The following is a 26730-nucleotide window of genomic DNA, read 5'->3' on the forward strand; positions in this document are numbered from 1 at the left end:
CCCACACGCCCGCTGCGACGTCCACCCTGTCTCTGCGTGACCCCTGCGTGGCCTGTGCCACTCACAGCCCCGGTTCCCAGTCGTGGTCGGGACCCAGCTCACCGTGGCCTGGCCTGCTCAGCCCTGCCCTCCTCCCTGCTCCCCGTGTCCCAGCACGAGCTGCCCGCCAGCGCCCGCCCCACTGTCTTGTCTGGGACTCTCCGCCTGCTGTTCCCACCAGGAAGGGGCCCCACAGCCGGCCCGGGTGCCTCGCGGGCCCTCCAGTCCCCTGGGCCCAGGCCTCTGGCACTCACCTGCTCCCCCTGCAGTGTGAGGAGCTGGTCTACCTGTGGATGGAGCGGCAGAAGTCGGGGGGCAACTACAGCCGGCACCGGGCCCAGACGGAGAAGCATGTGGTGCTGTGCGTCAGCTCCCTCAAGATCGACCTGCTCATGGACTTCCTCAACGAGTTCTACGCCCACCCCCGGCTCCAGGTGCGTCCGCCCGGGGGCCCCCACCCTGGGGTGGGCCTGGGGGACCAGGGCGGCCGGTGATGTGGGGACGGCTGACCCCCACGCCGCCCGCAGGACTATTACGTGGTCATCCTGTGCCCCACCGACATGGACATCCAGGTCCGCAGGGTCCTGCAGATCCCGCTGTGGGCCCAGCGCGTCATCTACCTCCAGGGCTCGGCGCTCAAGGACCAGGACCTCATGCGAGCCAAGTGAGCCCCGCCCGCCGCAGGCCCCAGCCGTCTCCTCCCTGGCGCCCGGGGACGGTCTCCCTCAGGTTCCAGGAGGGGCTCAGAGGCGACGGGGTGGGGCGTCCCCACGGTGCCTGGGGGACGAGGTGGCTGTGGGCGGGTATCTTTAAAGGCAAGCTGACAGGGTGACTTGAGGTAGGACTGGGTTCTTAAATGGAACTTTCCAGAACGTGCCCGTGCTTGTTCTGGAACTTCCAGGATCTGACACATCATTCGTGGGGACGTGGGTTGAGCGGAGGCCCCGGCCCCCTCCCGTCTCACCAATAAAATGGGCACAGGAGCCAAGCCCCTGCCCAGGGTGTGGCTGCCAGGCACAGGCTCCCGGGTGGTCCCACCTCCACGCCCACCTCCAGGCCCAAGGGAGAGACAGTGGCTGCCAGGGACCGGCGGGTGATCAGTGGGGAGGGCCGGACCTCTGACCCCCCGTGTCCTGGGCCCCTCTGCAGCCAGGGGTCCTCAGGGCTGCGGGGGGTGGGGGTGGGGGGAGAAGGTGGAACTGGGTACAGGTTGCGAGACTTGGGCAGCTCACCCCAGAGGGGACAGGCCGGTGGTCGGGGTCCAGCGTCTTTGCCAACATGTGTTCCCCTCCGTCCACCCCAGCCCCGCCTGGGTTAGTGGGGACACGGAGGATGGCGCCCACGGCGGTCAGGGCCCCGACAGCACGTTGTTAGCACAGAGAGGTGGGGTCTCGACCGGGCCCACCCCTTCCAGCCTCTGCCCTGAGCCCCTGACGGCCGAGAGGGCGTGTGGCGGGGCCGGGTCCACCCCCTCCAGCCTCTGCCCTGAGCCCCTGGCGGCCGAGAGGGCGTGTGGCGGGGCCGGGCCAGCTCAGGCCTGTGTTCTGCAGGATGGACAACGGGGAGGCCTGCTTCATCCTCAGCAGCCGGAACGAGGTGGACCGCACAGCCGCGGTGAGTGCCCCGGCCCTGCCCCGAGCCCCTGCCGCCGCCCCGCACTGACCACACCCTCTCGGCCCCCAGGACCACCAGACCATCCTGCGAGCCTGGGCCGTGAAGGACTTCGCCCCCAACTGCCCCCTCTACGTGCAGATCCTCAAGCCTGAGAACAAGTTTCACGTCAAGTTCGCAGGTACTGGCGTGGGGCCCTGTGTGCCCCAGGGAGTGTGCCCCTCCCAGACGCGGGGGCTGGGGGACAGCGGGCACCCATCCCCACCGAGGGCGGTGGAGAGGGACCCCGTGCAGGCCTGCCGCAGGAGCCCAGGGCGGGGGAGGGCAGGGACATCTGCTGAGCATCTCCGTGGGCGTGTCTGAGAGGGGCACCCGGGGGGCAGGTGAGCAGGGGATTGTGGCGCAGAGAGGGCTGGGGGCGTCCACCGACCATCCTGCCCGCAGACCACGTGGTGTGTGAGGAGGAGTGCAAGTACGCCATGCTGGCCCTGAACTGCATCTGCCCGGCCACGTCCACCCTCATCACCCTGCTGGTGCACACGTCCCGCGGCCAGTGAGTGCCGCCCACCCCGCCGTCCGGGAGACCAGGGGGTGGTGGGGAGGCCTGGGACGGAGAGGGGCGTGTGCAGCGGGCAAAGGTCTCATCCGGAGGTGGGTGCTGTGGGGGGAGATCACAGGTGTGGGCCCAGCTGCGGACGCCAGGCCCACTCAGGACGCAGGTGCTGGGGACCCTGAGCAGCCAAGTTGGGGGGGAGAGGCCGGGGACTCCAGGCTGGGCCCATCTAGAGCAAGGGGGTGCGGTAGCTGGGGGGGCATGGTGGCCAGGAGAGCTGCACTTGGACCCAGTACCGGCTGGCAGGGCCTGGTTTGGGGGAGAAGGTGTGTTTGGTTCTCGGTATCTGGGGCGCGGATCCCAGCTGAGCCCTGGGACAGAGCAGGCTGGGGTCCCCCTGACAGGGGCCTGGGCAGCCCTGGGGCAGGGCCCAGGCAGGGGAGGAGGTCGCCGGCCTGGGAGGGCCCACGGCCCATGGAGGCCAGCTGTGACCCCGAAACCTCTCGGCGTCCCCTAAAAATCCTTGCGTTTACGGCTTTTAAAAACTAGCCAAGTGACTCTTCAGGCTTCCGAGGCCCAGCCAGGCAGGGAGGGGTCAGGGCCTGGGTCAGGGTCAGGGTCAGGGTCAGGGTCAGGGTCAGGCTGGCCGTGCTGGGGTGAAGGGGGGCTGAGCACCGTCTCTCCCGCCCGCGCAGGGAGGGCCAGGAGTCCCCGGAGCAGTGGCAGCGCATGTACGGGCGCTGCTCGGGCAACGAGGTGTACCACGTGCGCATGGGCGACAGCAAGTTCTTCCGCGAGTACCAGGGCAAGAGCTTCACCTACGCCGCCTTCCACGCGCACAAGAAGTAGGCGCCCTGGGGCGCAGGGGTGGGGCTCCCCGTCTCCACAGTCCCGGGCAGGGCGGGGCCTCGGGCTGGAGGTCAGAGTCTGCACTGGGCCTGGGTCCACCCCCCACGTGGCCTCGGGTCACTGGATCAACCCGAGGGGAGGGCCCCCCCCCCCCCCCCCCAGCCCTGGCCTCGGGGACCTGGCCCTGCAGAGTGGACTAGGGGCAGGCCCTTGGGTGGGGCCTTTTCAAGCCACGCCCCCTGCAATGTGGGTGGGACCCTAGGAGCCACGCCCCCTTCAGTGTGGGTGGGGCCCCGAGGAGCCTCGCCCCCGTACGGTATTGGTGGGCCCTGTCAGGCCACGCCCCCAGGTGTTGTGGGTGGAGCCCACGAGCCACGCCCCCCCAGGTACGGCGTGTGCCTCATCGGGCTGAAGCGCGAGGAGAACAAGAGCATCCTGCTGAACCCCGGCCCGCGGCACTCGCTGGCGGCCTCCGACACCTGCTTCTACATCAACATCACGAAGGAGGAGAACTCGGCCTTCACCTTCAAGCAGGAGGAGGCGGGCCGGGGCCTCGGGGGGCCCGGGCGCGGCCAGGCCTCGCGCCTGCCGGTGCACAGCATCATCGCTTCCGTGGGTGAGCTCCGGGCCTGGGCCCGCACCCTGCCCGGCCCCGCTCTCCTAGGCCTGGGCCTCCGTGTGCACGTCCGTCCAGGGCGCTCCCCGGCCGCCTGCGGGGCCTTCTCTGGTCGGTGATGCCTGCCGGGCGGAGGCCACCCTGCACCGGGCCCTCGGCCCCTGGTCCGGAGGGAGAAGCAGGCTCAGGCCCAGACCCCCTGGGGTGGCGCAGGTGGGCGTGACCCTGGGTTTCCGGCCAGTGTGTCCACCTCCTGGGGAGACCGCTGCCCCTGCAGAGACTGGGGGAGGGGTGCCAGCCGGGTCGCCCCTCTGTTCCAGGGACAGTGGCCATGGACTTCCAGAACACGGAGTGCCAGCCGGCCCCGGGCGACGGGAGCAGCAAGCTGGCGCTGCCCACGGAGAACGGCTCTGGCAGCCGGCGGCCCAGCATCGCGCCCGTCATGGAGCTGGCCGACAGCTCCGCCCTGCTGCCCTGCGACCTGCTGAGCGACCAGTCGGAGGACGAGATGCTGCCCTCGGAGGACGAGGGGCTGTCGGTGGTGGAGTGAGTGTCACCCGGGGGCGGTGGCTGTGAGGTCGGGTGCCCAGGAAGAGGCGGGCAGCAGAGGTGCACGGGCTCCCGTGTGTGGCAGTCCTGTGCCGCACCCACCCTGTGTGCCGAGTCCTGGCTCCCAGGCAGCTTCAGGGGGGCCTTGTTAGCATATGGGGACCCACCACCCAGACACCACGCACGGCCCCTTCGGGGGGCTCCTCGGTGTGGCCTGCAGAGGCCACAGACGGGAACCCTGGGCCCTGGATGAGGTGCCGTCCAGGCCTGGCCGCTGGCCCAGCTGCAGCTGCTGTCCTGCCGTCCGTCTGTCCTCAGCTCGGCCACTAGCCTGGGTCCGGACAGACAGGTGGTGCCTGACAGCAGGGCCACGGCCACTGGCCTGAACATCTCTTCCTCCCAGCCGGGCCCTCGCCATGGCCACTCTCCGCTCCTGGCCTTCGCTGCCGGGGTGCCGTGTGTAAGGACAGACTGGCCGGCGGGGTTGGGGCGGAGCTGGTGGAGTCAGGGAGTGGCGACCCGGCCGCCGGGCAGGCTCGTCTGTGGGTCTGGCGCTCTGTGCGGTCGCTGCTGCCGGCCCGGAGGGCGTGGGGGAGCTGGTGGCCCCGGGGGAGTGGGGCAGGCCTTGCTGAACGCCCATGTCCACCCCAGGTATGTGAAGGGCTACCCCCCCAACTCTCCCTACATCGGCAGCTCCCCCACCCTGTGCCACCTTCTGCCCGAGAAGGCCCCCTTCTGCTGCCTGCGGCTGGACAAGGTAGGTCCCGTCCCGGCCGTGTGAGTGCACAGACGTGACAGCAAGGACACGTGATGGGGACGACCCGACCCCCACACCGACCCAGGACCTGGCTCTTGTGCCCAGGGCCTCCCCCCACCCCCCCGAGTCCTTCCTGGACGCCCGTTTCCACCCTAGAGGCGTGTTTTTCCGAGATGGCAGTTCCCTCACCAGTCAGGACACGGTGTCTGGCCCGTGAGCCGTTCTCCCAACGTGTGTGGTCCAGTAGTCCTCGTCCTCCATGGGCCCCAGTTCCTGGGAGGGCGGGGGGGGGGGGCGGTCCTGGGAGCCGGGCCTGGCCGCAGCGTCAGCGTGGTCCCCCTCCCCGCAGGGCTGCAAGCACAACAGCTATGAAGACGCCAAGGCCTACGGCTTCAAGAACAAGCTGGTCATCGTCTCGGCGGAGACGGCGGGGAACGGGCTGTACAACTTCATCGTACCGCTGCGGGCTTACTACCGGTCCCGCAAGGAGCTCAACCCCATCGTGCTGCTGCTGGACAACAGGTGGGCCGCCGAGGGCGCTGGCCAGGCAGGGGCTGGCGGAGGGCATGGCCCTGAGAGCTCCCGGCTCTCACCCGCCGCCGCCCCGGCTCCCCACCAGCTCTGGCTCCCGCACCCTCTGTCCCTTGATATCTGTCCATCTTCTCTCATAGCTTCTCATGTCCCTGTGCCCCCCACACACAACCGTGAGCCCCAGGACCCCCCCAGAAGCCGGGCAGCCCAGAGCCCGGGTCCAGCTTTCGTTGTCTGGCCTGGGCAAGTCCCCCAGGGCCTCGGTTTCCCCTGAGAGAAATCAACAGCCCACTGGCTTCTAAAGGCCCCCAAGCCCCCAGGAACCCCTGCCCTGTCCAGTCCTGCTCCCCAGGACAGCACCCGCAGGACCTGCTGTCCCCCCAGGCCCGACCACCACTTCCTGGAGGCCATCTGCTGCTTCCCCATGGTCTACTACATGGAGGGCTCCGTGGACAAGTAAGGCCCTGGCTCAGCACCGCCACTGAGCAGGACCCGCCCTCCTCCTCCCTCCCAGGACCCCACCCTCCTCCTCCCTCCCAGGACCCTACCCTCCTCCTCCCTCCCAGGACCCTACCCTCCTCCTCCCTCCCAGGACCCTACCCTCCTCCTCCCTCCTGCTCCCAGACTCCACCCCTCCCCTCCTGCTCCCAGGGGTGGAGAGGCAGAGGGGGCCCAGGTGCACCCGGGCATCCCGACCCGCCACCTGGTCTCGCCAGCCTGGACAGCCTGCTGCAGTGCGGCATCATCTACGCGGACAACCTGGTGGTGGTGGACAAGGAGAGCACCATGAGCGCCGAGGAGGACTACATGGCCGACGCCAAGACCATCGTCAACGTGCAGACCATGTTCCGGTGAGGCCTCGCGCTCACATGCAGGGCCCCCGGGGCCCCGAGTCCCGACCCCACACCCGTGACCACGGGGTGCTCTGACTCCCTTCCCTACACCCATAACTACAGGCCCCCCAAGTCCTCTCCTCAACCCGTGAACCCAGGACGCCCGCTGAGCACCCCCGACTTGTGACCCTGGGACACCCCCACTCCCTCCTGACCCCACCTGTGACCCCGGGACCCCCACACCCTCCCTGACCCCACCTGTGACCCTGGGACACCCCCACACCCTCCCTGACCCCACCTGTGACCCCGGGACCCCCACACCTTCCCTGACCCCACCTGTGACCCCGGGACACCCCCACACCCTCCCTGACCCCACCTGTGACCCCGGGACCGCCACGCCCTCCCTGACCCCACCTGTGACCCCGGGACCCCCACACCCTCCCTGACCCCACCTGGGACCCCGGGACCCCCACACCCTCCCTGACCCTACCTGGGACCCTGGGACACCCCCACACCCTCCCTGACCCCACCTGTGACCCTGGGACCCCCATACCCTCCCTGACCCCACCTGTGACCCTGGGACCCCCCCTCTCCGCCCGGGACCCGCCCTGCCCTGAGCACCTGCCCCCACAGCCTCTTCCCCAGCCTCAGCATCACCACGGAGCTCACGCATCCTTCCAACATGCGCTTCATGCAGTTCCGGGCCAAGGACAGCTACTCCCTGGCTCTTTCCAAACTGGAGAAGGTGAGCGCCCCTGCCCCCACCCCCTCCTGGCCCCCGCCCCCCCCACCCCCGGCCTGCTGAGCCACCAGGCGCAGAGCCGGGGCCCGGCACCTGCCCTCCTCTGACTGGGCCCCGTGAGGCTCTGAGTGTGTAGCCCCGAATCTTGGGGACCATGGCTGGGAGCAGACATCACCCCCCCGTCCTGTTAGTGACCCCAACACAGGTGACACTGAGCCTCATTTCCTCGGCCTAGACACGGCCCCGAACCTGAGACATGTCCATCTGTCAGCCTCCAGCAAGTGCGCGTGGCCATCTCCGTGCAGACCAGGGGCCAGACCAGAGAGGGACTCGCCTTAGGTCATAGCACAGCAGTGCAAGCTGGGGCAGCCCTCTGCTCCTCCGGGCTCCGGGAGGCCATCAGCCCAGTGGGTGTGGAGCCAGGGGCAGGGGGACCAGCCAGGGGACAGGGGCCAGCCAGGGGTAGGGAGCAGTCAGGGGACAGGGAGCAGCCAGGAGCATGGGGACCGGCCAGGGGACAGGGGACAGCCAGGGGTAGGGAGCAGTCAGGGGACAGGGAGCAGCCAGGAGCATGGGGACCGGCCAGGGGACAGGGGCCAGCCAGGGGCATGGGGACCGGCCAGGGGCAGGGGGACCGGCCAGGGGACAGGGAGCAGCCAGGGGACAGGGAGCAGCCAGGAGCATGGGGACCGGCCAGGGGCAGGGGGACCCGCCAGGGGCATGGGGACCGGTAAGGGGCATGGGGACCGGCCAGGGGCAGGGACCAGCCAGGGGACAGGGAGCAGCCAGGGGACAGGGAGCAGCCAGGGGCATGGGGACCAACTAGGGGATAGGGGCCAGCCAGGGGCAGGGAGTGGCCAGGGGCAGGGGGACCAGCCAGGGGCATGGGGACCGGCCAGGGGCAGGGGCCCCAGCTCTGTGGCTGTCATCTGGTGCATTCACTGACCCCAGCCCCTCCCAGGCCCCTGCTCAGGACAGTGGCAGCATCACCCTCCACAGCCAGGGTCAGGGCTGATGCTAAGGTGAGGGCGGCACTCAGGTTGCCCCGGGTGAGACCAGGGAGCCGGCGAGTCGCCACAGAGGAGGCCCCAGACAGCCACCGTCTGGAGCCGGGAACAGGTTCCCTGCCAGCCCAACTCCCCAGCCTGCCCTCGCTGACCCCGTGCCACACGAGGGTGACCCCAGCACTACCGCCCGCCCAGGCCGGGCTGCTCGTCAGCAGCGGGCAGAGGGACCGCCCGAGAGCGCCATCCGCCTGAGCCCGGTTGGACAGCAGAAGCCTCGACCAGGCCGCCTGGGGCCGCTGCTTTGTCCCTGTCACGGGGTGAACGGGGTGGACGGAAGCCGGGCAGGCGGCCCCCTTGGAGGCCTCCGCTCCGCGTCCAGCAGTGCCCCTGCCCCCAGGCCCCTCAGGACAGAGTCACCGAGATCACTAAGAATTGCAGGGTGGCCACAGAGAGCATGACCCGGGGGGGCCCTGGGTCACGTGTCCCGGGCCCCCTTCTCCCCACAGCCCCCCATCTCTTTGCTCCCGAGCTGGGGCCCCAATGTGACCAGTGGGGACACGGAGCCTGGTGCTCAGGGCTTGCTCAGCTGCTGGTGCGTGTACTCACGCACACGAGTGCATGCCACACACCAGGCACGGGTGCACACCTCCCGCACATGCCTGCACATACGTGTGCCCCTGGGCTGAGGGTCCCGGCCCTGGCCCCGCTGAGCCGCCTTTCCCGCAGAGGGAGCGGGAGAACGGCTCCAACCTGGCCTTCATGTTCCGCCTGCCGTTCGCCGCCGGCCGTGTCTTCAGCATCAGCATGTTGGACACGCTGCTGTATCAGGTCAGCGGGCAGAGGCAGGGGGGCCTGCGAGGCGGTGACCGCTGGCCCCGCAGCCACTCTCTCCGGCCCGCTGAGTCCCCGCCAACACCTGTCCTCGTTCTGAGTGACCCACCTCCCCCTGTGCCACCCTCCCTGGGTGTCCGGGAGGCTGTCCGGCCCTGGGTGGCTCTGGGCCCCGTCCCTGCCCAGGCCCAGTGGGGGCTCACCTCCCAGGTCCCTCTGGCCTGACTGACCAAGTGAATGAGGGACGAGGCCAGGAGGCCTCCGCTTGGCTGGCTGGCTGAGTGGCGCTCAGGACGGGCTCGGAGGCGGGGGCGCCTGGCGGGCGCGATGGGGGACGGGGCGTCCTGGGTGCGGGTGCGGGTGCGGGTGCAGTGCCGCGGCCAGGCCTCACCGCCCTCCTTCCTCCCACCAGTCCTTCGTGAAGGACTACATGATCTCCATCACCAGGCTGCTGCTGGGGCTGGACACCACGCCCGGCTCCGGCTACCTCTGCGCCGTGAGTGACCGGAGGGCCGGGCGCGGGCTGCTCTCGGGGGCACTGCGGGTACCCCGGGCGGCACAGGGGCCAGGCACCTGCCCACTGCGGCCGGCCCGGCTCAGGCGCCCCCCTTTCCAGATGAAGATCACGGAGGCCGACCTCTGGATCGGCACCTACGGCCGCCTCTTCCAGAAGCTCTGCTCCTCCAGCGCCGAGATCCCCATCGGCGTCTACCGGACCCAGAGCCACCTCTTCTCCACGGAGGTGGGTGGGGGGCGGGCGGGGCCCGAGGAGCGGACAGCCCCACTTCTCTGTGCTCAGCCGTCTCCATTGTAGTTTGCGGGTCTCCATTGTAGTTGGGGGTCCGGTCCACGTGCCCCATACGTGGTGTACCTGGTGGGGCCCCTGTGCCTCCCCAGAAGCGCAGTGGGCAGCCTGCCCTGCAGATGCCCATGAAGGGCTCAGGCAGAGTTGGGGGGTGGGCACCCCCAGGTACCCAGGCTGCCCCTGGTTTCCTTTCCAGCCCCACGACCTCAGAGTCCAGGTGAGCAGCCCCTTCAAGCGTAACCCGAGGCGTCCTGCTGTCTGTGGAGCCGGCCTGAGCCAGACCCACCTGGCCCGGGAGGTGCCGGCCCTGGACAGCACCAGGGAGCTGGTCCTGGGACATGTTGGCCACGGAGCAGCTCCGAGCTCAGGGCATCCCCCTCCTGTACAGATGGGGAAACTGAGGCCCAGGGAGGGAAGCCCAGGTCGCCGAGCCACACGTGCCACCTGCATGTCGTGCTGTGGCCCCATCCCGGCGGGACCTACCCTCCCTGTCCCCAGCCCCCTTGCCTCTGAAGGTGCTGCCCGGATGGGGGTCCCCACCTCACCCCCAGAGCCCCACACGTCCACTGAGCCATGCACAGGCCCTGTGCTTCCCAGGCCACCATGCTTTGGTTTCTCCTGCCCCACAAAGTGGAGAAACTGAGGCAGAGAGGTGGGGCCCCCCCATGGCAAAGTCGGGACATGTAGGGCCCAGATGGGACCCCCCTGACACCAAGGCCCAGAGGTGAGGGAGCTGATGGCAGACAGGCCTACAGCCAGGGCGGGAGCCTCTGGGGCTTAGAAGGGGGCTCAGCCTGGCTCCCCCCAGATGGAGAAGGAAGGCACATGTATCCCTGGGCCCTGCGGTCCCCCACAGGAGTCTGGGGCTGTCCTCCCGTCAACCGACTGGCTCCCCAGCTATGCCCGCTCCCCAGCCCTGCACGCCCCCCCCCCGGGTTCCTCACCCCTCCCAGGCCCTGCACCCCCTCCCTCACCCTGCCGCCCCCTCCCTGGCCTTGCACCCCTCCCCGGCTCCGCATCCCCTCCCCGGCCTCTTGCCCTCTCACTTCAGCCCTCACCGCACGCCCTCGGCCAGTCCCAGGTCTCGGTGAGCATGGAGGACTGCGAGGACACGCGGGAAGTGAAGGGACCCTGGGGCACACGGGTGGGGGCTGGCGGCAGCACCCACGGCCCGCACACCGTGGGCAGCGACCAGGCGGAGCACCCGCTGCTGCGGCGCAAGAGCCTGCAGTGGGCCCGGAGGCTGAGCCGCAGGAGCTCCAAGCACGTGGGCCGGGCGGCCGAGGGCATCAGCCAGCAGCGGGTCAGCCTGTCCCGGCGCTCCGAGCGGCAGGAGCTGTCCGAGCTGGTCAAGAACCGCATGAAGCACCTGGGGCTGCCCACCACCGGCTACGGTAAGTCCGGCGCCGCCACCGCCTCCCTTCCGTCCATCCGTCCGCCTGCAGGCTGGTCAGAGCCCTCTGCTGGGAGGGCACAGGACCTCCCAGAACTGGTGCCACAGCCCATACAGCAGGGCTCAGCCCCACCCCGCTGGGGCCTCAGTTTCCCCGTCTGTAACAAAGGGGCAGGAGCCAGGGCGCCCTGAAAGCCTCAGGCACTGATTGGGGTTCGGGACCGATGGGCCACCTCCGGCCAGACCCACAGGCCATCAGCAAGGCAGGGGCCGCTGTGTCCTCGCGGAGCACAGGGATGGGCAGGGGCACCCTTGCCCAGCCCTCCATCAGCCGGAGCTTGCGCACGTCGGGCAGCTGGGCGAGCGGCACCAGGACACTGCCCTTGTCCTTGTGGGACCCACTGCTGTTCGCACGGCGCAGCGACCCCTTTTCTGCTGCTTCAGGGGGATGCCGCCATCGTCAGCAGGTTCAGGCCCCCCTTTCTCTGTAGCTTGTTTTGGGGAGATGTTTGTGACCTTCACCGAGAACAGGACTGGGTGGCCCAGCTGGCTCAGAAGAGAGCAAGCCCCTCCCTCCTTCTGGAGACGCTGCCTCTGTGGATGGGCCAAGGGGCCCAGCTCCTGCCCGTCCACACCCTGGGCTGGTCCAGCCGCCGGCCGGTGTTGGGCTCCATCGGGGCCTCTGCTCTGCTCGGGCCTGGCTCTGTCCTGCTCCCCACGCTGCTTCCTGCGCCTGCTTCCTGGATCGGGGCCCACGAACCCCTTCCCGGTGGGATCAGCTGGCTCAGGGCTCGTCCGGGGGCTGCCCAGGGATCACTTGGGCCGGGCTGTCCACTAGTCGTGCAGCCCTGGGCCTGTGGGGCACTTAGAGGTCAGGGTCTGGGGGACAGGTGACCCATACGGGCCTTTTCAGCCCGGTCCCCCCCCACTCAGCCACAGTTTACCTGTCCCCTCTGCTGCCCCTGCCCGGCTGGGAGCTGTCACCCCCCCTTTCCAGGGGAACACGGACGCCGAGTGGGGTATCTGGTGTTCACGGCCCCATGGGGAGTGTGGGCAGGTGGCGATCCTAGCCGCCTCCCCGACTGCCACTGCCGCCGGCACTGCTCCCCGCCTCTCGACCCCGCCGCCCACAGAGCTGGCAGAGGGGCCGACTTCCACTCGCTCTGACTCGCTTCCCAGGCGGCTGGCCTCCTGCGTGCCGTCGGCTGCCCCTCCCCGCTGAGCCGGGCCTGCTGCTTGCTGACCTCTCTCTCTCTGTCTGTCTGTCCCTCTTCCTGTGTGTTCCGTAGAGGATGTAGCAAATTTAACAGCCAGTGATGTCATGAATCGGGTAAACCTGGGATATTTGCAAGGTAATTCTGTTCTGGCTGACGGGCCGCCCCCTCGGGCACGCACACCCTCTGCGGAAGGGCAGCCTGGTGCCTGCCCGGCCCGGCCAGGCTGGGGGACGGGCCACAGGGAGGGTCCCTGCAGGCGGCCTCACGCTCCCAGGCACCCACTGCAGGGACCGCAACAGCCCTCCTCCCTCAGCGGCTGCTGCTGGGACTGGCTCCGGGGTCCTGGTTGGTCCATCCCAGACAGTCCACCCAGCGCGTCCTTTCCGGTTCTTGTCTAAGCGCCACGCGCTGACCTCGCGGGCGGCCCACCTGGCCTGCAGCTGCCCCCTGGACACCCGAGTCCCCCCAGGTCTTTCTGGGAAGCGTCCAGATGGATGGTCCCAGGCCAGGATCCCCGCCCTGGTGGTGGACGTGCCCAAGCGGTGGAGGGCTGAGGTCCTGCCCTGAGACCCCAGCAGAGTCCAGACCACAGGCCTCGCCGCCCAGACCCCTTTCTTCCTCGGGGACTCCTGGTGGCCCTGGGGCGGCCCCTCCATCCAGGGGTGGCAGGAGCTGACAGGCCAGGGACGGGCCCCGGGGCCGGTGTTGCCACCACAGGGCGGGTGCTTTTTCTTGTGCCACCCTGATGGTGCTCCCGGAAGCCCTGCAGCCCCAGCCAGTGTCGGCTCCCACCAACGGGGCTGCGAGCGCCCCCCACCCCGCTTCCTGCCGAGGTTCCCTGGGGTGGCTGCCCTGCAGGGTCACTGGGGGTCACCAGGTGGTGTTTCCCGAGCCCCCCACCATGTGTGGGCCTGAGGGGTGCTCGACCTTGTGGGGGGAGGTGACCCTCTTAGCTAAGGCTGCAGGGAGGTTCCCCCAGAGGGTGTCGTCCTAGGGCCCCTCTGCCCTGCACCCCCAACCCGACCCCCTTCCTGACAGCCACTTGGAGGGAGGCCCCGGTTACCCCAATTTGTAGAGGAGGAAATTGGGGAGGTGTGAGAGGAGAGAGTGTGGACACCCAGGGCCAGATCCCCGTGGAAGCTGGAATGCAGGGGGAGGTGGTACCGCCCTTGGTCACTTGCCAGGCGAGGTGTCACCAGCCCCGCTCCCCCACCCCCAGCCCCACGTCGGTGGTAAAGCCACTGGTCCTGGGGGAATCACAGTCTTGCCCTGTGACTGACCACACCCCACCCTGTGTTGTGGCTGCCTCCACCCCGCATGCCCCCACCTTGCAGCCCACTCCCCCACAAGCACAGCCAGCCTGGCTTGGTCCAATCTTCTAGATTCAGGACGCTGTGTGTGACCCATCCACCAGGAGAAGCAGGGCCCAGGGTGTGGCCTGGAGGCTGGCAGGAGTGCGTCCAGCTTTCAGTGGACACCAGCCCACGAGGGCCCCAGTGGGCCAGCCTCTCCATTCCCATTGTCCCCACTGGTGTGTGTGCCTGTGTGGCCGGCCTGCCGAGGGCTGTGGTCCGCGGTCAGGCCCCTAAGAGCCGCCTCCATCCTTCCCCTGCCTGGGCCCCGGCTACTGCAGGGTCCAGGCCCCCGTCTCTGCTGCTCACCCCGGAAATGCATGGGGGGCGCTCGGGCCGGGAGGGGCCTCCTTGCACAGCCTCCAGCGCAGCCACCCACCCGGCACCTGGCAGCTCCTGCCCCAGGGCTCAGGCCAAGCGTTTTGGGAAGAGAGACAGCGTGGCTGCTGGGCAAAGGGCTGGAGGCTGGCACCTGGTTCCGCCCAAAGGCCCTGCATGTGTGTCAGCCAGAGGCCTCCCTGTGCCCGCCTGCCCTCTGGGAGCGGCTGTGCTGGACCCGCGCTAGGGCTCGGACGCTGTGGGGCCGATTCGCTCTGCAGGCTCCAGTTCAAACCTGCAGCCCGTCCCCTCATCAGTGGTCCGGCCTTACACTCCTCCCGGGGCACAGGGGCAAGGCCACCAGGGCGGGACCCCTGGGAGGCCGTCCCTGTGTCCCGACGGCTGCTCTGGGGCAGGAGGTGCCTCAGACACCCCCAGGCAGGCAAACGCAGGCCACAAGCCGTGCAAGGTGCTTGGGCCTCTGCCTGGATGGGGCCGTCCCCGTGTTTGGCCAGGAGACCGCTGTGAGGTGACGGTGTTTCTCCGGAACCCGTCCTCACCCCTGCGGGCCACATCCCACAGCCACCCAGGGAGTGGGGCGCCGGCTGTCCCCCCACAGGCCCTGCATGTGCCAAGGGGTCGTGGGAGCCGGTGTTGGGCAACAGGACAGGAGCTCAGAGCAGGAGGGAGAGCAGGGCCCTGGGGGCGGGAGAAGCCCAAGGCTGGGTCAGGAGTGTGTGCAGGTCTAGAGGCGTGTGGTGTGTGCAGGTGCTCGATGCCTCTGTCGGGGCTGCCCCATCTATGAGATGCTGGCTGCTCTGGCTGAGAAGCTGCCTGGGTGTGGGCAGGAGCTAGTGCCACTGCCCCTCAGGGCCAATGCCTGTGCAGGCTGAGGGCCCGGGGACGGTGCCCCTTAGGGCCAACGCCAGTGCAGGCTGGGGCCCGGGGACGGTGCCCCTGGGGGGATGCTTGTGCAGGCTGGGGCCCGGGGACGGTGTCCATGGGGGGACCTCTGTGTGGGCTGGGGCCCGGGGATGGTGCCCCTGGGGGGATGCCTGTGCAGGCTGGGGCCCGGGGACGGTGTCCATGGGGGGACCTCTGTGTGGGCTGGGGCCCGGGGACGGTGCCTCTGGGGGGACCAGTCCTGGCTGAGTTGCCAGGTGAGGGCTCGGGCAGGATGGCCAGAAAGGCTGGGAAGATTCTGTGGCTGGCAGAGCCCTGGCTTCTCTGGGCAGAGGGGTGACCGCTGCTGGGGCCCTGTCTCCTCTGCAGACGAGATGAACGACCAGCAGAACACTCTCTCCTACGTCCTCATCAACCCCCCGCCCGACACGAGGCTGGAGCCCAACGACATTGTGTAAGTGCCAGCCCCGGAGCCGTGTGGGCACCTCCACGCTAGGCATCCGGCCCACACGCTGGCTGCCTTGTGTGGGGGCGGCATTGACACCCAGGGCCCCTGCCCCACCCGCAGGTATCTCATCCGCTGCGACCCCCTGGCCCACGTGCCCAGCAGCGCCCAGAGCCGCCAGAACAGCTGCAGCAACAGGCTGGCCTCCTGCAGCCCCAAGACGCGTGATGAGACGCAGCTCTGAGCCGGCGCCCGCCCTGCTCGCTGGCATGCGGGGCCATGCATGAGCGGCATGTTCTGGACAGTCCTGCCCGCTGGCCCGCCCGCCCGCCCGAGGCTGCTCCAGAAACGTGACTAAGAGGCCTCCCCTGGGTGAGGGAGACCAGGCGGAAGCCTTTTTAACCTGTTTTTACGAAGCTGCACGGTCTGTCCGCACGAGCATACCTACACAGCTGTGACCGGCAGCGTGGAGCAGGGACGGAGCCGCGGACGCTGTCCCTGGCCCCGACGCACACTCACAGGATGGGGGAGGTGCCGCCCACTGCCCCGTTTTCATGTCCGCTGTGGGCCCGGCTGGTCTCAGGCACAAGGTCGCCTGGGTCTGGGTCACGGGTGGAGCTCCAGCACCTGCAGCCGGGAGCCCCGTCCACAGGAAACTCAGAAGCACAGGGGCCCCCGGCTCCGCCGGGAGCCCAAGGGCGGGCGGCTCTGGACAGCTGTTGGGGGAGTGGAGGGAGGTGGGGCCCCCAGGAGACCCCCAGAGAGGCCCTGGACACACGGGGCTCCCGCAGCAGAGACTTGTGGGGGGAGAAGTCATTTCCCATGGGACTCTGCAGGCCTGCATCCGCGGGCACCGGGCGGACAGGATCCCCCAGCCTGCTCCGCGCCCTTTTAGCCCTGACCTGAAGCACAACCGGCCGCTGGGCTGCTGGCCGCTGGCCGCTGGGCTGCTGGCCACGTCGCTGGAATCAGAGGGTTTCTCTTTGAGGGCGGGGCTCTGGTTGGGGCCACCTGCCGGGTGCCCCTGTGGTTCCCTCGGGACTGTGACTGACAGGTTTGCGTGGTCAGTGCCGGAACCTTCTATTAAACGATGCTTTCTGCAAACACAAGGCTGGTTGTCGTGTTCCTGCGGGCGGCTTCGCGCTCCAGGCCTGGTCGCCCCTCCCAGCTGCCCAACTGCAAGTTAGAAACACCTGCTGTGGCTCCCACCCCTCCCAGGACCGCAGGGAGGCCCAGCCCCAGCACGTGCCACTGGCTGGGCGCCTGGAGCAGGAGGCAGGGCTTCGAGGTCCCTGCAGCTGGGCAGCAAGTCAGGGGAGGGGAGGGCTCCCTGGCGAGCCTGGGGTGGGCACAGGGACCCCAGGTGCTGCCCGCAGCTGTGTGGCTTGTGCTGGGTGCAGCCTGGGCATTCGGGCAGGGCTGCCTGGGGGGACGTGGGCCCAGCTGCCAAGGGAAAAGCCCAACTCGGCTCCAGGTGGGGGTGGGAGAGGGACCAGCCCCGAGGGAGGCTGCAGGCCCCCGAGTAGCCGTGTTGGGGGCATCAGGAAGGGGCTGGCAATGGGGTGGGAGCCTCAGAGCCCTGGATGGTGTGAGGGTTGCGAGTGTGCAGTAGGGAGGCCTGAGGCCCAGTCCAGGAGGGTCAGTGGCTCCCGGGTCCCCTCTGGCGCCATCACCTGCAGCAGAGCCCCCCACATCCTGGCACCCCTGCCCCAGGTCCCTGTGAGGGGAGGGGGCCTGCCTGGTCACTGGCCGGGCCTCCAGCTGGGGCTCAGCCCCGGCCCCCACACTGGGAAGACGCGTCCTGGGACGTCACCTGACTCGAGGCCGCAGGTGCCAGGTTGGGGCTTGGGTGCCCCTCACACCGAGGGGCATGTGGGCCGAGGGGAGAGGTGAAGACGCCCAGAGAGGCTGCCGTCAGTCCCACCCCCTGGGAGCCTGTCTGGGCCGCAGGACCCGGGTCCCAGACACTGGACCCCACAGCCCAGAGGCAGCCGCCCCTCCCCGAACCTCCTCTCCACCCTGGTGCACTCCCAACGGCCTCAAAGGTGCCTTTCCTTTGGGGGCTCAGGCTGTGATGGGTGGAAGCCTCAGGAGTCGTGGATCTTCTCCTCATCCCTGAGGGCCGGGTGGGCCCAACAGCTTGCAGGGTGGACACCAGCTGGGGTCCGAGGTCCAGGCGGCAGCCGAGTGGCTCCAGGTCCAGGACCTCAGTCCACCTGCCTGGGGTCTCGCGGGCTGGGGCTGGGCACACTTCCTGGCATTCCCGGCCCAGGGCTGGCCAGGCCCCCTCCGTCCCCAGCGAGGTCAGCAGAAGCGCCCAGGGTGGGCCCTGGCCTGAGCCCGTCCACCGGGCCCTGCAGTGTCCGCCTGAGTCCCCAGCGCTGCAGGGCCTTCCACTGGGCTCTGGCCGCAAGCACTGAGCTGGGAAGGACATGTCATGTCTGATGGGCAGCCCCAGGCCGGGCCGAGTCCAGGGCCTGCAGAGGCCGACCTGGGGGGCGGCTTGCACAGCCTTGCAGGTGGACAAACCGCATGGAGAAAGGTCCGGCACTTGGTGGGGACGTCCTCCCAGGCCGGGGGGAAAGGGCCGGCTTGGGGACAGAGCGGGTCCCTGGGAAAGGCTGCCGGCCCCGGAGGGGGTGTGGGGACCTGAGCAGGAAGGTGAGCCAGACCGACACACACGTGCGTCATAAAAAGCCAGTTGTCCACTTTATTACAGTTCAGTGCTTTCGTAAAATAAATATCATAGAATATCAAACAGTGAGGGACAGCACGCTGTGCAGGGCCTGTACCAGAGTTCACGGGGCCTCCCACCGCACTCGGGCGGAGCCGCCGGGTGGCCGCACGCACAATGCGACCAGCGGCCCCTGGGAGCTGGGGAGACCGGGGAGAAGAGGGGTCGGGGTCCCTACATCCCTTCAGGGTTCGTACCGTTTCCCCTGCCCCCGCTCCACCTACAACTACGGGACAGTCACATCATCGGACGTCCTCTCTACTGACCTTCGCTTTGTTCTGCAGTTGGAGACGGATTCAAGTAACACTCCCAAGAAAACATGTGCAAAACCAACACGCGTGACTCCAGGGTCTGCGGCAGCCGGAGCAGCGGGTGTCACGCAGGGGCCTGGGAACGTCTGCTCTGAGGCCCGGAGCCTCCCACGTCCTCGGAGCTCTGAGGACACAGCACGTGACCGTGTGAAGGTTCTAAGTCGGCGGCCAAACCGAGTGGCCAGCGTGGGCGAGGACGCACGCTCCAGATGCCGCTCCGCCAGAAGCAGGAGCCGAGACGGACGAGTTGGACAGAAACTCGAAGGGAGCCAATCCAGGGTCACCTCCGCAGAGAAACATGTTGAGTGGCCAAGTGCTTTACCCAAACCTGCCTTTATCCCCGTGGACAAGCCACCAGCGTCCTACCCTCCTCGCCCGACGGCCAGGCCCACGCCCCTCATCCCGCAGCCCTCGGTGCGGCCGAGTGGGAGAAGCGCCCATGGCTGAGCGTCTCATAAACTTCTGAGCAGCAAGAACGAGCATCATTTTCAGAAACCTTGGGATTGGACGTACACGTTGGCAGTCGACGCCATCAATAAATACCAGTTTCCAAGGGAACGAGACCCCAGACGCGCGTTCCTTTCCTGGAGGCGGTCGAGCTCCCGAGAGAACCATCTCCTCCCGCAGGGGCTGGGCCGAGTGCAGGGGGTGGGGCGGGGGTGGGGGGCAGAGACAAAGGGAATCGCTGTGGTTTACGCTGATGGACTTCAAGTAACAGGAACCTGCCGCACGCACAGCCACCGACAGCCCTGGGGACAGTGCGACGGCAGCAGCCTGGCCCGGACCCGGCGTGCACCCTCCCGCTCCTTCTGGCTCCTGGGCGGGAAGGGACCCTGCCTTCTGTCCAGTCTCTTCAAGGTCTGGGACTCTGCACTCCGTACCCGACGGGCGAGAATGAGGATGGGTGTGGGCACCGCTCGGCCTGTCCGCCTCACTTGCGCGCCTGGGTCTTCTTGGGCGCGGCCGGCCGCTTGGGCTGCCACAGGTGGTTGTGGATGGTGAGCGCGTCCACGCTGACCGACATGGTCTTGGCTGGGATCAGGTTGAACTGCTTGCGGTCCGAGCTGTACTTGTACAGCTTGTCGATCATCTTCTTGGAGATGCTCCTGGGCCCGGTGCCTGTGAGCTTGCAGATCTCCTCGGAGTCGGGGTAGTAGCAGTACAGCGCCCGGAACTGGCAGCCGGCGTCACGGAACAGGATGATGTAGTGGTTGGCCTCGCACTTCTCCAGCTCCTGCATCACGGGGTGGGGGGGGAGCCTCAAAGGGGTGCCCACTGTGAACTCCCACGAGAGCCCGGCTGGAAGCTCGCCGACGCCCACCACAGCCCCATTCCCAACTGCCCCAGGCCTCCTGCTCAGTGAGCGCGGCACCTCGCTGAAGGGCCGGCGGGACAGCGCTCCTGCAAGGTGGGAGCAGTGTGGCCCTGGGAGGTAAAGCTACCGGCACCCGAACGACGACTCACACCCCCCAACTTCCATCCTCCAGGCCCCGGGCTCCAAACGGAGCCCCTGCCAGTTCCCCACCTCACCCCCAGCCTGGGAGCCTCCCTGCTCCTGCAGCCCCAGCCCCGCCCGACGCCTGCTCAGGAGCCATCCTTGCCACTCTGCCGTCTCCACTCCAAACCACCACCCCTTTCCCACCCCACCCTGGCCACCCACCCCCACCCCGGCTCGTCCCGGGGCAGCCCCTCCCATTTCTGTCCGGCTTTTGTGCTTCCCCAAGGCCGCCGGGCGAGAGTGGCACAAGTAGGCCCGGGCACCGCGCTCATGCATTCAAACCCACACGAGCAACGGACACGTGTCCGTCACCAGGAAGCCTCCCTCAGGAAGCACCTCGCGGCTCAGACACCTGGTTCCCATGGGACCTGGGGACACGCGACGCTCACCTCCAGGATGGAGTTCTTGTGCGGCTCGTTCACCTTCCCGGCCAGGCAGCAATGGGAGACGGCGTTGTGGATGATGGGCTTGTTGGACTTGCTGCTGGGCTCCTTGAAGAGCTTGGGACCTAGGAGAACGGCCGAGACGGCGCGTGAGCGTCCTGGGCGCGGGGCAGCGCGAGGCCCGTCAGATGCTCGAGATATTTTGGAAGTGGTTTGTTTGAAAGAATTCTGAGTTAAAACTTTTAAATAAACGAAGGAAAAGACCACTGTTGATCATTAATCCCCTTCCTCACGTCAGTTTCTTTGATGTAAAAACGAGACAAAGCCAGGAATTAACTTTAAAATCTAAGGTTCCAAAGGCTTAGGACACGCCTGGGCCCGGGCTGTGCACGCTGACAGGCCTGTCACCGCCCCCCAGGCCGCTGGAGTGACAGGCAGCGCAGTTCTCAGATGTGGATGCGCCCGCTACCCCGAGAGGGTGTGCCATGACCTAAGGGGCGGGCGAGGCGTCACCTGTGTACTCGGCCACGGAGGCGAGGGAGGACGCGGCGGACGCCGTCTCCCAGTCCCGGTCGGTGCTCCTGCTGGGGTTGCGGCTCAGTATGGGCAAGGCTTCCAGGGACTCAACCCTGAGGAAAGGGACAGGGCACAAGGGATGGTCACGTGCGTCCTCTCCCACCCTGACCGTCGGCAGTGGGAGGGGACACCACGACCGACTGAGCGGTCTGCTCCCCACAATCATGAACCTGGTGAAGACGCAAAACCAGCCCCTCCAACACGCATGACAGAGCGGACAGGCTGCAGGGAGCCGCCTCCACAGAGGCAGTCCCTCCGGCAGCCCGGGCGGAGGCAGGCACGGGCCTGCACTGACCACAGCAGTGTCTCCGTGCTGAGCAGAGGGAGCTGGCAGCTGGAGCTGGAATCCAGCTCAGGTAACCCATTCCCGGAACGAACACCCAACCAGAACCCAGTTTGAGAGGAATCCTCCCCAAAGCTCAGGCAAGAGACCACCGGACATGGCAGAGGGGGACAGGCCTGGCCAGGGGGCGCAGGGAAGGACAGGTGGGGGGACCTGCGACCAGCAGGCCCCAGCTTCTCCTCCCCAATCACTCGTCAATCACAGGGGACTCTCGGGGCCGTGAACAGCCCCCTCGTCAAAGTGTCTGCGGCTCTGAGGACACACCCTCCCCACGCTGTTCGCACCCAAGGGCACAGCCTGAACCTACGCAGGGGAACCCGCACTGAGGGGCGCTCAGCAAGCACCGGCCGCACACCCGTGTCCAGGTCAAGAAAGAGAGGGCTGAGGGGGCTGTGGACAGACAGCCGGCACATGGGGCTGCGGGGACCATCGACGGCGGACACGGCTCAGGACCCCGTCCAATGCCCGACACCTGACCGTGGCTGTGGGGCCGACGGTGCTGGCGCACGCATGGCGGCCGGAGAGCACCCTCCTGTCCTTACCGCGGGGCGGGCGTGCCCCCCGAGTGGACGCTCTCGGGCTCGGTCGTTGCCGCGGAGGCCAAGGACAGGCTGGAGCCCGACTGGGCCCGGCTCAGGTTCTCCGCTGCCAGAGACAGAAATGCTCTCGTAAGACGTGGGGTTCGTCCCGCCAGGTCTGTGCAGCAGAAACAAAGGGACCAGCACCCCCCACCCCCGGCCAGCCCCACCCCCACCCCCCGGCCCAGTGCCGTCCTGAGCTCTGAAGCCAAATCTCCCGGCCCAGGGAAGCCGCCTGCACGTCATCCCCCTCCCCCCCAGCGTAGGGACTGGGCACTGCCCGCCCGCCCGCTTACGGGTGGAGGAGCACTTGGTTCCCGAGTCGCCGCGCGGCTCCTCCCGGTGGACGGACTTTGGCCGGGGCTTTCTCGGCTTCGCCTTCTGGGTGCCCAGTCCCTGCTCCTCTAGAATCTGCTGCTGTTTCCTCCGCAGGTATTCCTGCTTGATGAGCTCTCGCCGCGCCTTCTCCTCCTCCTTCCGTATCCGATCTTCCTCGGCTTTGCGCCTGACAAACGCCCAGACAGTCCTGGTGAGAGGCACGGCCTCCCGCAGCGGTGCCTGGGGACCGAGGGCCAGCGCCACACGGCCCAGCGGCACGTGCCGTGTCACCTGGCGGCGGGATAAAGGCACACGGCTGCCAGGGTCGGGGGAGAGACCCGGGCGGAGCAGGATCAGGAGAACTCGACAGGAGCCTGGCCCTACCTATCCTGCCGCACCCCCTGCCCACAGCCAGGCTACCTGGCCTCGTCCCTCTTGAGCTCAACTTCCGCCTCCAGCTGCTGCTTCCGCATGCGGGCCTCCTCAGCCTTGCGCTGCTGCTTCAGGAGGAAGGCCGCCCGCTTCTTGGCGAGCTCATCCTCCGCCTTCTGTTCATCCTGCAGGACAGATACAGTGCGGTGGTGCCACCATCCCCAGACGCCCACCCCCGCCCCCGGGGCCCCCACAGCCGACCCAGGGGCCCCCACATCTGCCCAGCAGTCTGCAGCCCAGGCTGAGACTCAACAGTCCAGACTTGCGCTTCCTCCTTCTACCTGACAAACCAGCCCACCTTTAGGCCAAAGACACAAATGGAAAAGGCGCTCACAAAGCTGTCGACTCCCCCGTCCAGCCCCGTGTCCACAACAGGAGCTCGCCCCCCAGTCTGTGTCTGCGGCCCGGCCCCGAGTGAAGTTCTTGGTGGCACCCTCGCCGCTAAGGTGCAGTGGGGTCATCTGGCCACGCCGGACACGGCTGCCAGCTGCTCACCTTGAAGAAGAAGCCGACACCCGACTTCTGGTCGCCGTCCGTGCTGAGGTCCACCGAGCTCTCGGGGCCCGTCGGCCCGTCCTCGTCGGGGGCCTTCAGGTCCGACAGGTCCACCTCGATGAGGCTGGCCTTGCTCCGCGGGGGCCCGTCCACAGGGACGTCCTCCTTTCCCGAGACAGCGGGGGCCCTGAGCCCCACCTCTTTCAGGCCCAGGCCCAGAGCTTCTTTGAGGCTCATCTGCTCCGACAGGATGTTGGCGTCTTTGGGCGAGGGCAAGGTGAGTGCCCGCTGGTTGCTGGCATCGTGGAGCCGGTAGCTGTCGAAGAAGCCCTTCTCGGGGGGGTCACTCCCGGGGTCTGCCGCCCCGTCCCAGCCCGGGTCGGGGGGCGTCCGCGGCGGGAAGGGCCGCAGGTGCGGGAGGGCCTCCACGCTGGGTGTTGGGGTCTTACTTCGGGAGCCCTGCTGCCTGTCTCTCGCGACCTTGAGCTCAGCGGGTCTCCCCGACCGGGAATTCCGACCCTGCCCCAGACGGGGAGGCCTGCGGTGCCCCGTCACTCCCGTTGGAGACAGAGGCTCCACAAAGTGGATGGACGCCTTGACTTTCGGGTCCGCGGCGTTGTTTCGGGCCCCAGGGGCAGGGGGCACAGGGGACTTCATGAGCAGCTGCTCCTGCTGCTGGGAGATCCTCAGGATGGCCTGCTGCAGCGTGCTGATGGTCTCATTGAGCTTCTCGATGGAGAGGTCCCCCTCGCCCGTGTCCAGCCCGTCCCCGGCCACCTCCAGGAGGGCCGCAGACAGCGCCTTGCTCTTCTCCAGCTCAGGCAGCGTGGCTGGGTCCTGCCTGTGCTGCTGCAGGGGCGCCAGGCCCTCTCTGTCCGCATCCTGACACTCGCCCGCGTCTCCCAGGCCCTGCTCCCGAGCCAGGAATTCCTCGGTTTTGGACACAGCACCGCTGAAGTCCTCCTCGTTGGGCTCCGGCTTCAGGGGCTGGGGACCGGCCTCGGCCTTGCCCTTCTTGACCACGTGCAGGAAGGCGGCCTTGCCCAGCTTCAGGCGCTGCCGGGCGGACAGCGCCTCCATCTTCTTCTTCTGGGCCTCGATGGCCCTCCGCTTCTCCTCCAGCTGCATGTGCAGCTGCACCAGCTCCGAGGCCAGGAGGCTGGCGTGGTCCCTGCCCTGCCGGCCGGGGCTCTGCTCCCTCTTCTGCTTCCACGTGGTCAGCGGGGCCGGGCAGCTCTCCGAGGCGTCCGGCGTGGTCTTCTGGGAGCTGCTCGTACTGGACTTGGTCTCACAGCTGTTGAGCCGCTGGAGCTTCCTCTCTGCGAAGCTGGTCATTCTTGCGCTCCCGCTGGCCACGGAGGCGCCGCTGAGCTGGGAGATGGTGCTCAGGCAGGGGCTGGAGCGGCCGCTGGCGCCGTCCTTGTCCTCATGCTCCTTCACCTGCATGTCCTCCTGCAGCTTGGCCGACTCCTCCTCGCCCGCGTACCGCCCCATCAGCATGGGGAGGTCCTCCCCGAGGAAGTCGTGCTCGGCCTCCTCCAGGTCTGCGACGTCCGAGTCCGAGTCCTGCCTCAGGACGGCCCACGGTTCCGGGTCGCGGGCGAGCGGGCTTCTTGCCCGGCTACCGTGCAGCCTGCCCTCCGGGGCCTCGTCGGCTCTGGCCACGTGAAGAAAGAAGCCGTCGGGGGACTGTCCCTGAGATGAAGGATTGAAACTGCCGCTGGCCAGAGGCTCCCCGCGGGCTTCCCCGGCCGGCAGCCCCACCTCAGCACACAGCTCCGTGGAGGAAATTGGTGTGAAAGTCCTATTCAGGTCCCGAGTGCTGCAGCTGCCAGGCGCCTTCCTCCGCCCCAGAGGCGGGCCCTCGCTGGGCCTCCTGGCTGTGCAGCCCCTCAGCCGCCCTTCCCCGCACTCGTCCTCCTTGCTGACCGCCTGCTTCTCCTTGGCGGGCCGCAGCACGGCCGGCATCAGCGGCTCCAGGAAGAAGCTGTCGGGCTTGCTCTCTAAGGGGCCCGCCGGTCTCTGGGGAGACCTGGCACTTGTCGTGGGGCCCAGGTCACTGCCGTGGGGAGCCCCGTTTGTCCTAACGATGGCCATGAGCTCCTCGTCCTCGTCCTCGATGTCGACATTGTTCAGGAGGCTTTTCCCGCTGGCCCTCAGGGCGGGGGTTTGTGGCTGGTTCTGCGGGGTCAGGGGGAGGATGTTGGAAGCCAGGCTGTCCTTGCTGATGGAGCGGGCCAAGCTGACACTGTCGCCAGAGCCGGGGTCCGCGTCGCAGCTCGCAGTGTGGTGCAGCACGAAAGGCGCTGGCTGAGACGCAGGCCTGCAGCGGGAGGAGCCACTGTCAGCCGGAGGGACTCAGCAGTGAGCCAGCAGCTCGGCTGGGAGCCCCGGTGATGCAGCTAGACCCCCTGCCCTGAGCAGAGGGCAGAGCTGGCTTCAGGGAGCGACTCAAACACTTCGCTCCCAGGACCTCTTTACACCCTTAAAAACGACTGAGGACCCCAAAGAGCTTTTACTTATGTTTATCCTTACTAATCAATGTTTATCATACTGGAAATTAAAGCTAAAACATTTCTGATTAAAAGTTGCAATAAAAAACCTATTAATGAAAAAGGACCACATCTTCTAAAACCCAGGAGTTACAGTGTGAAGAGCAGTGCGGCCTCACTTCTGCAAGTCCCGGCATTGCCCGGCGGGTCCTCACACCTGGCTCTGACTCATCACCCGCCAGGGTGCCCTTGCCGCTGCCCACGAATGCCCTCCAGGCTTCAGTGCTCCTGGGGTCTGGGGGTCCAGGCCACAGCAGGAGACGGCTGTTAGTCTAAAGCAGTGGTCGGCAAATTGCGGCTCGCGAGCCACATGTGGCTCTTTGGCCCCTTTAGTGTGGCTCTTCCTAAGCCTTAGGAGTACCCTAATTAAGTTAATAACAATGTACCTCCCTATATAGTTTAAGTTTAAAAAATTTGGCTCTCAAAAGAAATTTCAATCGTCGTACTGTTGATATTTGGCTCTGCTGAGTTTGCAGACCACTGGTCTAAGGAACAGTTTACACGGATCACCTGTGTTTTTTTTCTGGCCACGCTACCGCTGCTCCCCGTGGCTGCCCATCCATGCGGGTCAAGGAGTTGGACCGGTGTCGCTCATCTGCAGGCGGAAGAGGCAGGGATGTGATCAGCAGGAGGAAGCCAAGGTTATGTCCTTTGAAATTCGTCAGCACAGTAACCGTTTCTCACGGAAATGCATCACTGAGAGCAGACCATCACACAGGTCACTTCCAACAGTACCCACGGTGAGTAACATGAACTCAATAGTGATCCCTCCGCGTCAGGACACAACATGGCCCGACCTCTAAGTCACCGTGAGTGCACTCGGTTCTCGCTCAGACACGCACAGCGACTCTGCGCACCTCACACAGTTCACGGGTTAATGGTGTTTCCTCTCTGAGGACAACAGACTCCATGGCACACGGGTCCAACTGGGCTCTCTCCTGCCCAGTCCTCACTAGCTCCCCGACTGCTGCGCCCCAAGAACTGCTGTGCCAGTGGCTGTGAGGAGAGGAGGAAGGGCCGCTCTTACCCGGCGGGTCCTCCCCCGGTGCCGCCCTCTGCTGCCGCTGCCGCAGGGGCAGTAAGGGATGCGACGGGCTGAAGGCAGAGGCCCCCCTCCCCCTGTCAGGAGAGAAATCGGTGGGTTAGCAACCTTCACGGT

At 67.5% G+C, this 26730-nt stretch overlaps 2 protein-coding genes across 13 annotated transcripts in view; one reads left to right on the forward strand and one right to left on the reverse strand.

The window, feature by feature from the left end:
* The window catches only part of KCNT1 (potassium sodium-activated channel subfamily T member 1), a 37557-nt gene extending 21102 nt beyond the window's left edge, over nt 1-16455 (forward strand). For 4 of the 10 annotated variants that reach the window (XM_036307024.1, XM_036307025.1, XM_036307016.1 and 1 more), the window contains 21 exons: nt 309-473; nt 567-703; nt 1590-1653; nt 1723-1831; nt 2095-2203; nt 2899-3048; nt 3439-3668; nt 3989-4214; nt 4869-4974; nt 5324-5496; nt 5890-5961; nt 6222-6356; nt 6972-7083; nt 8814-8915; nt 9331-9414; nt 9535-9660; nt 9920-9940; nt 10799-11117; nt 12406-12468; nt 15276-15360; nt 15475-16455. In XM_036307024.1, the coding sequence (XP_036162917.1) occupies nt 309-473; nt 567-703; nt 1590-1653; nt 1723-1831; nt 2095-2203; nt 2899-3048; nt 3439-3668; nt 3989-4214; nt 4869-4974; nt 5324-5496; nt 5890-5961; nt 6222-6356; nt 6972-7083; nt 8814-8915; nt 9331-9414; nt 9535-9660; nt 9920-9940; nt 10799-11117; nt 12406-12468; nt 15276-15360; nt 15475-15595 (2709 nt within the window). In that variant the 3' untranslated portion in view covers nt 15596-16455. Of the gene's footprint in view, nt 1-308; nt 474-566; nt 704-1589; nt 1654-1722; nt 1832-2094; nt 2204-2898; nt 3049-3438; nt 3669-3988; nt 4215-4868; nt 4975-5323; nt 5497-5889; nt 5962-6221; nt 6357-6971; nt 7084-8813; nt 8916-9330; nt 9415-9534; nt 9661-9919; nt 9941-10774; nt 11118-12405; nt 12469-15275; nt 15361-15474 lie in introns of all 10 variants that reach the window. The other 6 variants (XM_036307020.1, XM_036307015.1, XM_036307017.1 and 3 more) reach the window with 3 other exon arrangements.
* A 1581-nt stretch (nt 16456-18036) lies between these two features.
* The window catches only part of CAMSAP1 (calmodulin regulated spectrin associated protein 1), a 30414-nt gene continuing 21720 nt past the window's right edge, over nt 18037-26730 (reverse strand). For 2 of the 3 annotated variants that reach the window (XM_036306931.1, XM_036306930.1), the window contains 9 exons: nt 26599-26690; nt 26082-26166; nt 23020-25342; nt 22513-22649; nt 22071-22279; nt 21739-21841; nt 20791-20906; nt 20284-20402; nt 18037-19630 (listed from right to left, as the gene is read on the reverse strand). In XM_036306931.1, the coding sequence (XP_036162824.1) occupies nt 19328-19630; nt 20284-20402; nt 20791-20906; nt 21739-21841; nt 22071-22279; nt 22513-22649; nt 23020-25342; nt 26082-26166; nt 26599-26690 (3487 nt within the window). In that variant the 3' untranslated portion in view covers nt 18037-19327. Of the gene's footprint in view, nt 19631-20283; nt 20403-20790; nt 20907-21738; nt 21842-22070; nt 22280-22512; nt 22650-23019; nt 25343-26081; nt 26167-26598; nt 26691-26730 lie in introns of those variants that run through there. The other variant, XR_004967245.1, reaches the window with a different exon arrangement.

This window comes from Myotis myotis, unplaced genomic scaffold, assembly GCF_014108235.1.
Source record: "Myotis myotis isolate mMyoMyo1 unplaced genomic scaffold, mMyoMyo1.p scaffold_m19_p_44, whole genome shotgun sequence".
Taxonomy (NCBI): Eukaryota; Metazoa; Chordata; class Mammalia; order Chiroptera; family Vespertilionidae; genus Myotis; species Myotis myotis.